The sequence below is a fragment of the Nannobrachium achirus genome (assembly GCF_963921795.1).
Source record: "Nannobrachium achirus genome assembly, chromosome: 9".
NCBI classification, from domain to species: Eukaryota; Metazoa; Chordata; class Actinopteri; order Myctophiformes; family Myctophidae; genus Nannobrachium; species Nannobrachium achirus.
Window position 1 is genome coordinate 37,998,352 of NC_137818.1, and position 17,977 is coordinate 38,016,328.

Sequence of the window (17,977 nt, forward strand, 5' to 3'; positions counted from 1 at the left end):
CTGTCTTATAACTCTCCCTGACCCCACCCCCACCCCTACGCAGGCACAGCTCATTCAAAAGGCATCTTCCCAGGCAGATGCAGGTGGGCAGCCTTGACCTGGGAAACGATTATGAGGTCGAAAAGGAGGAAAAGTCCACCGGCATCGGGCGCATCCAGCCAGAGCTGTACACACAGAAGAACTCGGAGATGGAGGCTTCGTCCAAGAACAGCGGCATAAACTGTGGGAAGATTAACTTCTCCCTCAAGTACGACTACGAGAACGAGTGCCTGCTGGTGAACATACTCAAGGCCTTCGATCTACCCGCTAAGGACTTGTGCGGCAGCTCCGATCCTTACGTTAAGGTCTACCTGCTGCCGGACCGCAAGAAGTTCCAGACGCGCGTCCACCGAAAGACGCTCAACCCCACCTTCAACGAGAGCTTCCAGTTCCCCGTGCCTTATGACGAGCTGGCCGTCAGGAAGCTCCATATGAGCGTCTTTGACTTTGACAGGTTTTCACGGCACGATATGATCGGAGAAGTGGTGTTGGACAACTTGTTTGAGACGTCTGACCTGTCCAGAGAGACAAACATCTGGAGGGACATTGACTACGCCACCAGTGTAAGAATCCTGGCTTTTACTAATATGACAATTGCTGATTTGGAGGTTACCAGGCACGTTCGCACATAGCCATCAAAGGGGGCTCGAGCCCCTGTCCTTTTATCCGTCTGTAACTAAAAGTGCCCTCTCCAGAACATGAATTCAGTTTTTACTATGGTGAAAGAAATTGTTTATGCTAAGCATAATTCAATGTGGTATCACGCACCGAAAATAGACGACGCGTTGTGAGCTTGGAGGTCTATTCATTTCGATACAGTATTTTCACCAAAAGACCCTTTTCGAAATTTCAGCCTCTGCCTCTTTAACATTCTCTGCACGTTGCTGGAGGTTACTGTACATTTTATATGATATGACAGGTGATATGACAGGGTGCATGGATATGTCAAATAACATTATTTCATGTTTTATTACTGTCAAACTACCTCAGTCAGCTTTCACATTGTAGCCTAACCTTATTCCCACTATTATGTATGGGGTATATGGGGACCAGCTAAAGTCAGAGCTCGTGTTAAACACCTCAAGCCAGAGTCAGACTGCCTACAGTACTAATGGCTTCTTCTAAAAGTTATTATTCTCCTTTTTTAATGATATCCAGGAGCCAACTTGGTGAACTAAATAATCCTCCTGGGCTTGGGGCATCACTGTACTGTAGGCACTTTTATCACTTCAACATCTTCATCAAACACTTAAATCTGAATTTCACCCTCTGGCTGCTGAACTACACTTCTTAGAGGTTCAGTAAGCTCTTACCTTATTGTTCAGGAGACAGAAAGGCAGTTACCTTATTCTTTAACACAAACAGGGCCCACCGTCTTTATTGATTTCAAATTTTATGCCAAAAGCTCTAGCTCACTTAACTTACAACAAAAATAACAACAACAAAAAACAGGCAAAAGAAAAAAGAAAAACGTTGTTTGGTGTGCAAATGAAACATCCAAATAAAAATGTAAGATGAAACGAAGCGCATATCTCCCTCAGGCTTGGTTGCCTAACCAGGGCTGTGTAAAGCCCCTACACTCTAGTCTAAACTGTGTTGTCCAGACTTCTTCTTCGAAGTGGAATGAAGTCAGGAGATCAGTCAGTTGAAAGGTATCAAAAACGCTCTCCACACCACATCGACATGTCAGCTACTAGTATGATGTTCTGTTCGTAAAATCCAAATACGTTTGTGGCGCCCATAAGCCAAGATAGGCCCATCACACAAACTTTGGAAGCCGATAGCCAATCGGAATGGAATTTGTATATCACATGACTTTTGAAAAAATAGTGTATTGATTTGTGTGAGCTTTGGACACACACACGCGCGCGCACACACGCGCGCGCGCACACACGTGCGCGGCGCGCGCGCACACACACACACACACACACACACACACACACACACACACACACACACACACACACACACACACACACACACACACACACACACACACAGGGGCAAAAACATAATCTCTGCCCTCCCAGCCTTCTGTTATGGCGGCGATAAGATAAGAGTGTTGGACTTATAGGTATATTAAATATTGTTGTAATGAATGAATGAAAAAGAACAGGAAAGTCTACATCATTTCTCTCTAGACTCCTGCAGCTTCCCCCTGTTAATAGGTCAAGGAGGAATATTCATCAATAACACTGACCCAGAGACATTAGTACGATAAAGAGTCTAGAGGGGAAGGAGCAAATTATTGATGTCTGCACTGAAGCAGACATATTCGATCTGGGAAACTATTTTGGGAAGCTTTTTTCTTGCTAGCATGTATGGCAAGAGATTTCTCATAAACCTCTCCATATTAGCTTGATATTCATGTATCTATTCTACATAATGTGCCTGTGACTGTTTATATTGACACGTGCACGCAAGATGTCCATGGCCAAGATTGTGGTTAATCGTCCTGCAAAGATAATGTCAGGCCTTGTTGAGTAAATGACTTGACTTTAGGATAGATGATCATCTATTTAAATAATAGATCAGCATGCCACCAACACAGCACTCTGCTTTCTTTAAAAAGGTTAAAGCAGGTCTAATTTCCATGGACTTTGAATTTACTATGCCCCCTACATCTAACTACGATAGATTCAAAATTCCACATCCTTAAATGAAATCCCCAGTTTCATTTGCAGCTGCAGCTGTACTCAGCGGCGCTCTGGATACACGCCTTACATATATAGTAGGTTCTGGCATTACACAGTACTTATTATTAATTACCATTAGTTTGTATAAGGTACCAAAAATACAGTTGTTTATGTTAGGCCAGCAGTAATCAAATGAATGTACTGACCAATCTTTTGCATGGCATAACAACATAAACATTACCTATTTAGACTTGTTAGACGATTGATTTTTCTTTATTAAAGTGAATGCTTCCAAGGAAGCACAGCCCATATGGACACGTTTACATTTAATTTGACAAAGACATTGAACCGATATGACAATTCACAACAATGATCAAACAAATTATTAACTAAAACACCCAAACTTCATACATGGCAGATTACATAATTATAATAGTACAGCCTAAAATACAACATTGAGCCTTTTACCTCACATCTTAACAGGAGACCGGAAATGAATTTACTTGAGATTTAAGATGAGATTGTGTTCTACTCCAGGCTCTAGAAAGAAAAGTGTGCCACCTAAAATACTTCATAATTAAACAACCACTCCAACTTCTGGCAATCATCCTCCCAGAATAGCAGAGGTTTTTTATTTTTTATCAAATAAAGGAAACCTCAAATCATCATACAGTGTTCAATAAAACATGAAATGGAATTACATGAACGTAATCACAGCAATGTTGAGAAAGCATTTAGCCTAAGTAAGAAGTTTGTAAAATAACAAAAACGTGCAACCGTAAGAACCAGTGGAAGAAAGTGCACGAAGGGTGTTATAAAACAATGCTAGCACAGTGAAAAGGTCATGTAGACATATCATTGCGAAACCATTTCACGTATCTGATCAACTCACTTACAATCTGCCCAATGCAGGGCTAAAAACATCTAAAAACAGTTCAGCATTATAAACATACCTGCAAGCAAAACACATTAAATTGCTGTGGTAATGGAAATGCGGATGTTGTCAGGATAAAAATGATGACCCAGTGAATTCATACGTTTTATCAATCTCAAAGCCTATTATCTTTGTCTTTCTCATTGCATCTCTCTACACTATGTCAGGTGGGTAAGTAAAACATTAAAAATTAAACATTGCAGGAGGCCTAATAAAGTTATTCCCCCTAATTTTGCTTGGTTCCAGGGTGTCCCAAGCTAAATTAGTCAATATAGCATTAAAATCACTTTAACCCTATTATCCGATCTACAAGCTAAAAAAATGTGTCTGTGTGTTGCGTTGTGAGCTTGTAGATCAGTAAGAGGTTTGAGCCCCACAAGCGATATCAAAATAATGTTGTATTTGAGTATTTGAACTGCTAGCCGGCTCATTGACTGTCAACATTTCATTTTAATCATCAAAACAATTTGTGTGTGTGTGTGTGTGTGTGTGTGTGTGTGTGTGTGTGTGTGTGTGTGTGCGTGTGCGTGTGCGTGTGCGTGTGTGTGTGTGTGTGCGCTCCCCCACAGGAGAGTGTGGACCTTGGTGAGATCATGTTCTCACTATGCTACCTGCCCACCGCAGGGAGACTCACACTCACAGTCATCAAATGCAGGAACCTCAAGGCTATGGACATCACTGGATATTCAGGTAGTGTGCCTGTGGGTATGTGCGTGCGTGCGTGCGTGCGAGAGTCCAAGGATGATTATGATGATGTACTGTTTGCAATAAGGGCTCAGAGAGAATATCCAATTCTCAATACAAATACTCCCTGTCAAAAAGAATAATCAAACGTTGAAAAGCCCTTACCACCGCTAAATTCTATTTGTTTTTGTTAGATGTTGAAAAAAGATGGTTGCAGCCGCGGCTCTTTTGCATTGTTGTTGAAAAAAGATGGTTGCAGCCGCGGCTCTTTTGCATTGTAATAGACTGCTGGTCCATAACCCCCATTCCATTCCACGTCTCCAATACTGATACAATCACTTGTGTGAAATTGAAGCATTTATTGTACATTGATTTAATGCAAGGAATCCAAGTGTAATTCAGAATGAATGCAGCACTTCCCCTCTCGGACTGTATTTCACAACTTTGATCTGCTTCAGTTTGGTTGTTTTAGACCAAGCTACCATTAGGTCAATCTGTGTCATAAACCATGGCTATCAAATTGTGCCTTCCAGCAGATTGGGTTGCAAGGCAAGCACTCTTGTTTGTTGTTTATTGGACGCAGGGCCGCTCACTAAATGCTGCCATAATGGATCATATGAGGCTGCCCCTGATGGAGTAAGATTGAGATCAGCATCCATCCAGGAGGTTCTGTCAATGATCCCATTTAAGTTCACTATTAGTGGGCCTCATATCCGATTTGGAGGTGTTGACTCACCAACATTCCTCCAAAGACTGATGGGTTGGCTTTAATGCTTCAGTAGAATGTGTCCTCACTGGAGGGTGAGGATGCCCACTGCATCATAATGCCCACTGGGTCTTTGAGGTTGTTTCGATAGCTTTATATATTGTCGTTGTCGGGTGGAAACCTCGTATGTCCAAAACCGTTTATTTAGTAATGACTTAAGAAATGATTTAGAATAGTGAAAATAGACGATCTGCAAGCACACAATGCCTCGCGGTGCGAGGCATTGTGTGCTTGTAGATCGGCTATTTTCACTAGTTTTGTGCGATAGCCTTGTATGATGAAGCAGGGCTTTACTTTACGAGAAAACGTAAAAATGGAAAACTTGGAGATACAAGGTTTTTGCCCGACAGTGACGATATAATTATGTAAACTGAGGATGTCAGAGTGACTTGTGACTTAAATCAGCCATTTTTCTTTCTTGATTTGCTCTCTCAATAATAGATCCCTATGTCAAAGTGTCGCTCATTTGCGATGGGAAACGTTTGAAAAAGAAGAAGACGACCATAAAAAAGAACACTCTGAATCCAACGTACAATGAAGCCATCATTTTTGACATCCCTCCAGACAGCATGGACCACGTCAGCCTCCACATCTCTGTCATGGACTACGACTTGTATGTAAAGCATTCACATACTTTACATACAGTAGCTTCTGTAGCTTCTCCTTTATTTGGGCCTAACCTCTCTTCCATATGAAAACCATTCATTTAGCTTAAAGCAGGGGTTCTCAACCTTTTTACGCCAAGTACCACCTCAGAAAATATGTGTCTCTCCAAGTACCACCATAATACCATACCATACCACCCTAACCCTAACCCCATTCTATTCAGCTATGCACAGTTAACACAGGAGGCCAATTTATTCCTTGAAATCATCGGCCAGATTTAGCTACTACATTTGTGAACTTCCCATGCAAACCGATGATATTTCTAACATGGTTAAACTGTTCTCAAATCCTCTATTAACGGCTAGGTGTGCCCTCATGCTCATTTCAGCACGGTTGGAGAGCCTATTTCAACCAATTGCTTGGTCAGAAGAACTACCTGTAGTACTGTATAATATATATATTTCACTCCACTTATGTATTTTTTCTTATTCTTGGGGAACTCTTCTGAGTACCACCAGATGGGGGCCCATGTACCACCAGTGGTACACGTACCACAGGTTGAGAACCACTGGCTTAAAGGATCACTCATCATCTCCACACAGCTTTTCACAAATGCTTACTGTGGGACTGTGACCGTTTTTAAATCTGTGAAACAGATTACATTAAACACGTTACATTGTCCTGAGACATTCAGGCGACCTAGGTCACCTAGGTCACCTATTTGCCGATTGGCTGTCGCATGTCACATGGTAACCAAGCTAGTAGGGATGCGAAGATATACCGGTACGGATCGTAATCGCGATACAAACATCCGCGATACGAGTGAATCGGTTCATTCAGTGTGTACCGGTACAATATACGGCTGAAATCGTGATGGATCGTTCCGTGAGTGACTGGATCGGTAAATTCCGCGATTGTATCGGTTCTTCCATTATAGTATTTCATTCTATCCTGTGTTTCCGAGGCGCCTTGAATGCACCATCAGCCCAGCATTCAGCCCCCTCCCCAAAAGCCAGTCTAAATGCGAGCTGCGACTCGGACAACATCTGCGCTCTGCATGCAGGCAACCAGGGAGACAGACAGTGCAGCGAAATGCGAGTGAAAGTGAATCAACACAGACGAACTAGCAGCCCCACGGGTTAAAAAGATGCAAGATTAGTAGCCTACTTAGCTTTATAACATCCAAGTCCGCTGCGCTGATTGTTGTCACAGAGTGGCACAGGCTGAGTGATATGTAATCAACAGCCGTTTCTTAGCGAATCTCCGACGGACAATTGATTGATAGACTATTAACTGCACGCACACACACAACAACAATGTTGCTGGGTGTTGTAGGACTACTGCTTGCGTTTAACAAAGTATTTGTCACTGTTCTGCAACTTTCCTGTTTGATGCAAGCAACTCTCACTTTCTCTGCTGCTAGTTGTGCTCTGGGAAAGAAGCCTACTTTATACATCGCAGTACAAGGGTGTCGCACCTAAAATAGCAGACCCTCAAGCTCACAATGCGTCGTGGATGCGACGCGCAGTGAGCTTGTAGGTCTGTTTTAAAACATTTTGGCTATAAAAAATGCATAATCCTGGATAAAATATAATATAATATGATATTATATAATATTATTATATCATATAATGATATAATAATACAAACCAGGGAGGGACTTTATAGTTTTTCAGGTTAAGGACCCCTTAGCTCAGACAGAGATCAAGCAGGGACCCTCGCTGTAGGCTAGGCATTATAGCCTACTGTATCACACAAATATTTGGCAGGCCCCCTGTAATAACCCTGGATTGGGGTCCCTGACCCCCAGTTGAAGACATATAGGCCTACTAATAATGACATAGGCCTTCTATATGATTAGTTATCAAACAATTCTACAATAGCCAGCAGCTTTGTGTTCTCCCAGAATACTATATGTTGGGTTGTTAGACAGAGCCTAGTACTACAGTGAAACAATAAATTGCCTTGAATTTAAATTTCATAAATATTTAGTCGCTATGTTTTGTAAATTTTGGGATTTGGGCTTGAATCGTGGTGAATCGTGAATCGTATCGCATCGTGTCGGGAACAGGGGTAAATCGTGATGTATCGTATCGGCAGGATTTTAATGTATCGCAATTATATCGTATCGCTGGCAGTGTATCGAGGTGCGTATCGTATCGCGTCAGTGGTCGAGATTCACATCCCTACAAGCTAGTGTCATGATTGGGAGCGGCCAGAGCAGTATAATCAGAGAGTGGTGTCACCGCGGACACGCAACTCTCCATTCTAGGGCTCTGGGAGCGGCCTTGCGCTGTTCTTCTTCTCGAGTTTGGAAAAAAAGGATCCGATCCGTTTGTCACATTGTTATGATCGTAAAACTATCTAGTTTTAACGTTCAGAACGTTTTCTTTTTGAACAATAAAAACATTGACAGCCAGGGGGAAAAAAATCCATGAAGGACACGGAATGCAATCGTTCACTCGCCGTTGGAAAATTGACATATATTAATTAAACTATTCTGGATGTGTGGCTAACGGCTAACGCTAACGTTAGCTAGCGCTAGCTGCAGGCTAACGCTAGCTAGCGCTAGCTGCAGGCTAACGCAGACATGTTATACACAATTACTCATGGAATAAAACGGCGACCCAACTCGGAATGCAATCGTTCACTCGCCGTTGGAAAATTGACTTAGACTATTCTGGATGTGTGGCTAACGGCTAACGCTAACGTTAGCTAGCGTTAGCTACGTACAAAAACGTTCATATTTCAAAGATAAAGTGCTTACTGAAGTCTCACAGATGTCACAGTATGGTACGCTCAAGCAGAATTACCTGTATCTTTCGTATTGTTTAATAAACAGCATTTTAATCCGATCAGACGTCATTTTCTGTTGTTTTTCAGCCATGCGACCCCATCGGTTGCGAGGTGTACTGCACTTAGATACATTAATACCTTTTTAAGGAAACGACGACCGATCGGATTAAAATACTCCTCTTTAAATAATACGATCATTACGGGACATTCTGCTGAAGCGTACCCTATGGTGACATCCGTGAGCCTTCACTAAGCAATTTATCTTTGTAATCTGACCGTTTGTGTAGACGTACGTAGCAAATTTGTTAAACTGCTCACGGTTGGCGCAGCGTAGCGTCTTTACATTTAGCCCAATAATGCTAATCTACAAAGCAATAACTGATTGATTGATTGAAGAATTTATTAGAAGTTTGCAATAGAAAAAAGTACAGTTTCATGACAGTACAAATCACTGGTACAAGGTCAACTAGAGATCCTAGAAAGCCGAGGCTTATTTCCACAGGAACCACACTTTAAGTATCTCATATAACATTGAAAGACAGACGGGAATGGGCGATAGTGTGTGGGGTTGGCTAACTAGCTAGTACATGCTAACAGGGTTTTTTCTTTCTTTAATTTTCCTATTTCCTTTTCTGACGAAAATACGCAACCCTTTTTTGACTGATATTATATGATCAAACGGCGTATGTAGACATGTCCGTTCCAACGGTTAATGCGAACCACTTGTTTACTCAATTGGGTATTTTGTTTACGGCGAATTCTATTGCGCCTGTGGTATGCTAATATGCGCTGTTTCTTTCTCTCCGTACATGACGATTACGTTACGGCGGTTTAGTTAAGTGTTAGAGAGCGATCGAATGCTTTGCACTTTATGATGACATGATTGTAGTCGAGACTTCTCGACATGTTTTCGTTGTTTTTATACTTCATCTTACGATGTGGCTCTAATATGCTGATAGCCTGAGTTGTTTGTTTTTGGTCGGTGGCCGCCATTGTGTGCCTCTGACAGGATGGACCAAACTGTGAACTCTGAACTCTGAACCACGCTCGACCTATGCGCTCGACAATTAATGGTTCTACGCTGCCTCTGCCGGCTGGGAGGTGGTATCACTACTATTTTTGTTACTTTTTCTTTTTTGGTTGTAACAGCAGCCTCTCTCGACTGGCAGGCCTTACTTTATTTTACAACTGACTCATGGACATTAGTTTTTTTTTTCTTTTTTTACCTTTTAGATAAATATGTCGCCACATAGCACCTTCCCTCTGGGATTATATAACCTATTATGTTTTTGTTTTGTTTTTTTAAATTTCTGATGTCTGGGGGCTGCCTTTTGGGACCCGGTGGCAGTCCAGTATTGGGGCGTCTGGGTGGGATACCAATACTTTTGTACTTTTACTCAAGTACATTTTTAATTCTGGACTTTTACTTGTAACAGAGTGATTCTACATTGCAGAATTGATACTTTTACTTAATTATAAAAATGTAGGTACTTTTTCCACCACTGTGTAAACGTTTGTGTTCTCATGCCAATAAAGCTTCTTTGAATTGAAGATTGAATTGAAGATTGCTCCCCATGTGGCGGAGTACACAATAATGGTAAATAAAGTAGCTTACTCTAAAATAATCCATCCATCCATCCATCCATCAGTTCCAACTGAGATTTCTAGAGTTCCTTAATAATAATAATTAAAATAAACAATACTAATGATTATAATTGCGACCTTCAGGTCGCAGTTACTATGAAAACCTCCACCGCCTGTCTGTCCGTCAGTCTGTCTGTCACGTCACATCACACTTTTTTGCCCCTATCCATGTGAAATTTTCCACACACAATCCTTGTCTGCCAATCCACAACCTCCACCCTTCCAGGGACCCCCGCAGCTCCAGGGACCCCCGCCAAATTTTTTAAAACACATTTTTGAATACTGCTCCTACAGTTTTTGCCCTAAAATCACACAAATCGCTACACAGTATGTCTACACTTATCTCATCGACATGGATCTGTCCCATATAGCGCCACCATCAGGTCGATTTTTTAACACATTTTTGGACCTAAACTTTTTTTTTTTAAATTTTTTTTTTCCAAACTTTTTTTTTTTTTTCAAAAAAATTTTTTTTTCAAACTTTTTTTACACTAACGTCAACACACCAATCCACAGATTTTATATTGACTGTGTGTCAATTCTTGTTTGTCTACACGCTCTGTGTCGCAGAGATGGTACAGGAGTAGATAGTTCTAAATGTGCCCACTGATTGTATCATCAGTAGTCATTACAAACAAGATTTCAAATTATTTTTAAATTGATGCAAGAACAATGCAGCTTCAATTTCAGCATGCTACCTTTCCAGGAAGAGAAAGGCTGTGGTTTCCATTAGCTTGGAATCTCCACAGATGATGACATCGGTAGGCAGGTTTCTGAACTGTCCATAGCCCACCAATGGGACGCAGAGCGAGTAGAAGGAAATGACAAATGAGTATTATTGAGGACCAGTTATATAAAGATTCAGTTGAAAATACTGTAGGTAAAGTGTTCGTTTAAAGGATCATTAAGGACATTGCTACATTTTAACACATTTTATAAAGCCGAAAATAGTCCTTGGGTAAAAGATTGATTTATGCACGGAGTTCAAACGTCCATGACTCATTAACTGCAAATGATGTTTTGCCAACATTAACTTAGTCATTCAAGTATGTCGCTAACATTTTAATGACCACACATTAAAACACAGGCAAATGGTCTATGTACAATATAGCTGAAGCTGACAGGCATACAGCCCTATAACCTAGCGTCTGACCAAAAAAAAAAAGAAAAAGAAAATTAACCATCAGTCAGAGCAACAAAACAAATTAGGCTTTAACCAAGAGGCAATACTTCATGCAGAGAAGGTGTACCCTGCTGCCTCCTTGATAGGATAGGTGGAGATATAATAAACCAGTAGCAGCAGGCAGGAGGCTGCAGTCCAAGTGACACAATGGGATCACAATCGTTAAAGGTCAGAAGTCATGGCGTGTTCTTTCTGTCATGTAAAGAGAGGAAGGAAGGATGCGCTGAGGATTACACTGTAAACTCCTTACTATTGATTTAACTCTGATAGTGTACAAATGTAACAAATGGACCTGTAAGGCTCCGTTTGCTTACATTATTTTGTACACTCTCATAGTTACCAATGGATATATTAACACTTATGTGCAATATTGCCAGCCCATCCTTATTGTTCAGGATGTTTCAGGATGAAACCCTACTGTGTTGATGATCCAAGGGTTATGTTATGTGCAACAACAAACACTGCCCTTGGCCCAGGCCAATTTAGAGAGAAAAGCTTGGGTAACTCTCATTTACACTTCAGACCTTTTTTTTGTATTTCACAATGGCTTTGATGGCTCCATGTAAGCAGTGAGATGAGTCACTTGTATTGTCTCATCATAGCTCAAGCTCAGCTCAGCTGCAGTATCATTGTGCCTCCTGGAGAGCACGCACACACGCACGCACGCACGCACGCACACACGCACGCACGCACACACACACACACACACACACACACACACACACACACACACACGCACGCACATATATATCGTCACTGTCGGGCAGAAACCTCGTATCTCCAAGTTTCAAATGTGTAAAGCAAAGCCCTGCTTCATCATACAAGGCTGTCACACAAAAGTAGTGAAAACAGCAGATCTACAAGCACACAACGCCTCGCGGTGCGAGGCGTTGTGTGCTTGTAGATCGGCTGTTTTCACTAGTTTAAATCATTTTTTAAATGATAAATGCAAAACAAACGGTTTTGGACATACAAGGTTTCCACCCGACAACGACGATATACAGATCTATTTGCCTTGAAAACAACCTGCAATTATTGACACAATGGGTGGATGTCATGTGTATTTGTCCCTGTAGGGTAGGTCATAATGAGATCATTGGTGTGATTCTACTTGGGTGCAGCGCTGAGGGTCTCGGTAGGGACCACTGGAACGAAATGCTGGCGTATCCACGGAAGCCAATTGCCCACTGGCACCACCTGCTGGAGTCTAAAAAATCTGAAAAAGAGGTGAGTGTGTTGTGTTTATACTTTGGGGGGAATGTAGAAAAAAAGAAGAAGAAAAGGACAAACAAAATAAATAAATTATGTATTTATTATTTTATCTATTTTACATCTGGGATAAGTGTTTGATAGTACAGAAGACTAGGATGTGGTCAATCTTCTGTGTGTTCTACCAAAACCTCTGCCTTGTTGTTTGTGTGTGCTCCAGTGGAAAGCGAGGACAGCCAGCTTTGACAGCCAAGGCTCTTGCCCTTCCCCCAGACCCCCTGCTAGCCCCTGAGCAGAACCACCTGTGACCCCGTGGCCCAGGAAGGCTTCTATCTCCCACCGCTCGACAATTCTCTTCCTGTCTATCTGTATGAGAGGGGAAACACAATCCCCGTCTCACTCTCCCCTTCCTGTTGTTTACTCTTCAGGACTGATCTTCTTCTTGGGTTAAATGTTTACCTACAAGCTTCTCTAGCTGACCTGGAGAGAGATTGGCCTCTGAGCAGACCAGACATCCCGTCTACAGACACTTGACGTCAAGCTTAACTTTTCCAGATTGAGGCAAATTGGACATGATCCCAGTGCTTTTAAGGGGGAGGGCGGGCTGAATCTACAGCTTTGTGTTACACAGACTCTTCAGTCTTCAATAAGGCTTCAGTTGGAAATTGCTCTCTGAGGGCAGAGTGTGTTTTCAAAGAGGGAAGATAAGGACACATGCAGCCAGAATGGGGATGAGGTTGGGGAATATGATTCTTATTTTTAAAACCCTTCAGCTTTCCTCTCACATAAAATGTTTAAGATAGTGTTTGTCGTACTGTCATTGTGACACACTATCGAGTGCAAAACTATTCCATCAAGCTTTATTGCTTTTAAGGGAAATGGAACTGATGAATGCAGCAAATTAATTCCAAATCCCCAGCTGAATACTTTATATCGCACCACCACAGTGAAAGAAACAATTACCTGATCTCTGGCTTAATGAAGAGCAGAGGCTGCCTGGGACTGAGCCCAAAATATACTCACAGCAGCTTCAATGCATCTTTACAGACAGCCGAGAAAAGAAGTACGAAGTGTTTTGTATGGCGTTTATGGTGGATGAACAGGAGGAGGACAAAAGGTAATTCCTGAGCAAACTGGCTGCACCTTAACTGATTTCATTTGTAGAACAACGTCTATTATGGAACTATTCCCAATTTCCCATGTGAGAAACCACTCCCACCTGGCAAAGGTCCAGATATGAAACATGAGAGAGGAAAAAAGGCCTGCACAAACACATTAGATGGGTGCAGCGTCAAGAAATGCCTGGAAGTTGAAACTGAAAGATCCGCACAAGGTTTTAAACATTGAAAACACAGTCATTGTAACTTTATTGTCATAAACAAAGCATATTGGCAAGGGCTTTATCCTCTGTAGGTTCCTCCTCTCAACGGAGACTCAACCCTGGGCAGCATTCAGCAAAAATAATGTGCCACACTGAGATGCATCGTGAGCTTGTAGATCAGCTGTTTTCTGCGATGATATTTGCTTAGAGTGAAAAAAAAGTGGGGTCCTATAGACCACTGGGTCACTCCGACTGTACTACTTACTTGACTAAGTATATATGGTTTAAGACGTGGATAACTAGCACAGTGGTTCTCAAACCTTTTCATGTCAAGGACCCCCAGATTTTAAGATTTGGCTGTGGACCCCCAGTTGAAAAGATTTTGTGCCAGATTTGTATTCCACATTTCTTTTAAATAATCTTCCAAAAAATAGGGTTAAAGTGTTTAAATTGTTTCTCTTTTGCTGGGCCCCCCCAGAACCTCCTCAAGGACCCTTGAGGTTACCACACTTTACAATAGTACCTCTGTCTCTGTTTGATGTTTGTTATGAACGGCATTTGCGCTTGCTTCATGGAAGTCAAAACTCAACAATTTTCCTTCAGCCGAAACTCAACAATTTTCCTTCAGTCAAAAAAATAATAATTAGCACTTGTTTGTCATTTTTTTGTACAAGGTTAGGTGGGTGTGTGTAATTTTATGTGCAAGTGTGTGTATGTTACCATTATGCATAGTTCAAAAGAAAGGATTTATATTGGTTCCATTTATTTATTTGATGCTGGTGATGACTGCAGAAAGCAGATGATAAATAAAATAAAGTTGATGTGAATTCTGGCCCTATGAAGGCTTTGTGTACAGAGTGGTGATGAGGTGAATCTGAAATCTATACCGTAAAATCCTGAGTATTAGTTTAAATCTAGAGAGTGTAAAAATGTAGGCCTACCAATAAGGGTCTACACACCACATACAGCAGTAATAGCATTCACGATTTTGCAACAACAATAACTGTTCTATTAAAATAAAAAGGGGGAGAGAATAGAATAAATAAATGTAATGGATTTGTTGAAGGCCTTGGTCTTGGTTCTGAAGAAAGATCTATATATTTGACAGTAAAACCATCAGTGTTAATTTATCCATTGTTAAATTAACAATGAGGATTTTATTGTGCAATTTAATACATGTTTGTGTGGGTTGTCTCTTCCACTTATATTAATATTGATGTACATTACATTTAGCTAAGTCAGTTGTGGGTAAGAAAGAATGTGCAAAATGTTATACTTTAAAATAATTTAAAACCCTTAATGGCACCATGTGTTTCAAATACAAAGGTGCACGACAAAGGTGCCAAATGTCACATGTGATTAAACTTTAAAAAAAATATATACATTTCACACCAGCTTTTCAAAGTCTACCTTTCCAAGTAGGGGCTGTATTGTAGATTTTATTTGAGATGTTTCATATTGTAAGCACAAATAGCAATTATTTGCGCTATAGGGCATTTTCAGGTACAAAGCTAGGCAGGAAAACTGAGGCGGGGAAAACATTGAATGGTTATTGTGGGTGGAGAGGTAGAGATCATTCCTTTTGAATATGAGGAGATTTTCTTTGAATAGCATCCAATGTGAGTGATATGAACAACAGTCCATGGGAGTTTTAAATCCAAATCTGAGAGAGAGAGCTGTTTTTGGCGATGGCCTAAACAATGGTTCATTCAAAGACATGAAATACTATCCACCAGAGTATATTCTGGAATACTAATAGGTAGCACTGAACTCTGAACTCAACTGAAGGCAGACAAAGAAGGTAGGCCACCATGAATCACAGTCTTGGAGAAAGATGAATATGGCAGAGCACCAACAGATGCGGTAAGCAGACACATAGCAGGCTCTGTTTTAGCTATTTCCATCTCCCTTAAGTGTACCCAGAGTGAGCTGCTTACCTCAGCGTGTGTGAGAGGCAGAGATGACAAGACCAAGAGGCCGGCTGTTGACACAGACAAGCCATAGGTATAGGAGTGATGTTTCTCTGTGTAACTGCCACTTGCTGGCTCTAGAATGAGGTGACACAATGTGGTTCTTGGCTGTACTTATTAATGTCCTTCTCCACAGATGTGATTTTGAGGGGATTCTCACATTCACACTGTTGGTTTAGTCCTTAAACTCCCTTTCATTCTAATTATTAAGAGATTTCTATTGTCTGATTTGAGTGTAAAATCTGAAACTAGTAGCTCTTCTAAAATGTGCTTTATGATGGCCATATGTTTTTTTCCCCCTGACATTGTGGTGTGTTTTCCATTATAGATCATACCTGTTACATCAATTGCCTCAGTTTATGGACTGTTTTAAGACCTCCTAGCTTTGGCTAATGTTGTGTTGTTCCTTGATATTTGATCTTGTATCCCTTCCAACTGTCATGGTTATCACTGACTTTCCAATTTTGTATCGAAATATTTGTATTTGTAATATAAATGTTTGAGGAAAAAAATGTTCTGGTAAATTGATAGTTAAGACAAGGTCTTTCTTGAGTTCCTTTAAGATCCTGGATCATTGTAAAACGTTAAATGACGGACAATAATGTAATAAACTAAACTCAAATATATTTTGTTTCATATTTTTGTAATGATGAAAATTATCAGTGATCAATGTGATTTATTATTCAATGTACATTTTTGTGTTAACATTGATTCTTCTTTTCTGCTTTGAAGCGAGCCCTGGTTGTTAATTGTTTTCAAGATGACAACAAAGCTCCTGGGGAGGAAATGAGAGTTGCAGTCGTAAGACCTATTGGTCCTATTTATACTTCGTCATATGACAAATAGAGAAAATAGCCAATCACAAATATATCACGATGTCATGCAAGTTAGTTGAGCAGCTATCTTCACTATTTCTGATGACAATTCTGACAATTTCTGCCTACAAGAGGTTCAGGCAACTGCGCAGCCCTCACACCTATGCTATGCTGATCCGACCAATATGAGTCATAGTGTTGGCACTGTCAGGGGCTTTGTCAGTGTACCCATTGCACCCGTCTGTCTGCGTCCCTTTTATGCCCATATATTGAGATCTCTGTATCTGTCTGTCGACCTGTGTCCCTTTTATGCCCATATACTGTAGATCCTTGATGTGATGCCCAGTGGTGTGCGATGAGGGATTGAATAGGAGTCTCAGAAGTAATGTTGGAGAACCCAGACCGGTGCCCGTTGGGCAGAATAGTCACCATCGATGTCCAGTTGTGCAATACCCGTCGTATCCGTCTGTCTGGCTGGCACTCTTTTATGCCCATATATGGTGTTCCGTGTCCAGGCCAGTCTGTGATGTCATCTCCAAATTTGGGCACTGTAGTGATGTCAGTCAGTGATGTCAGTCGGGCTTTGTTGATGTCAATTGGGCATTGTTACCATGGTGGCGACACTGTGTAGTATCAGTGATGTCAGCATGCAGACAGACGGCGGACGGACAGACATTCGGTAAATGAATAGTTAGATGTATTTTTGATCAACAGTATATATGAGACGTGCGAAATTATTGTATTCTGCAACATCTGGAGTGTCATTTTATTACAATTCTGAAAGTATCAAAATGTTGGGGTCCCATTTTAAAGGGGCCACACCATGCTTTTCAAAACAAATATTTTATATAAATATTGGTCCATAATACGGTTTTATACAAGTTTTAGCCTCAGCAACCACTCGGATATTGAAATTTCATGTACTGTCTGTCTCTAATTCCAAGCCGTTTCAGATGCAATACCAAAATGCCCTTTGTTGGCAACGGGGCGCTGTCTTTGGGCTAAAATTGGAACGATACAGAGAATATTAGAGAACCACGGTGAGAACCATGTAGAGACAATTGTAATCGTCTCTGTATTGTTCCAATTTTAGCACCACTTTACCTCATGGTTCCACCTCATATAGTCTCAATATAATCCACCCCAAAAGTATCGCCCCCTTCTTTTCAGTTGCCAGGAAACTGAAGTGGAGGGGTGGTATTATGGAAATGGGCCCTGGGGTGACATCACACCAGTCCACTTTTCAGGAGAGAACCATTCTGACACACCCACTCAAATGAAAACCAAGGCTTAGAGTTAATGAGTTGTATTATTTTTTTGGGTGGAAAAATACACATGAAAAAATAAAAGAAATGTATGGTGTGGCCCCTTTAA

General features: G+C 41.1%; 1 protein-coding gene across 1 annotated transcript in view; it reads left to right on the plus strand.

The window, feature by feature from the left end:
• The window catches only part of syt6a (synaptotagmin VIa), a gene marked incomplete at its 3' end in the record, with an annotated part of 93,249 nt that extends 80,460 nt beyond the window's left edge, over positions 1-12,789 (plus strand). The window contains exons 3-7 of the mRNA XM_080733438.1: positions 44-602; positions 4,179-4,299; positions 5,501-5,672; positions 12,365-12,515; positions 12,718-12,789. Coding sequence (XP_080589564.1) covers positions 44-602; positions 4,179-4,299; positions 5,501-5,672; positions 12,365-12,515; positions 12,718-12,789 — 1,075 coding nt within the window. The remainder of the gene's footprint in view (positions 1-43; positions 603-4,178; positions 4,300-5,500; positions 5,673-12,364; positions 12,516-12,717) is intronic.
• Between the last annotated feature and the right edge of the window lie 5,188 nt (positions 12,790-17,977).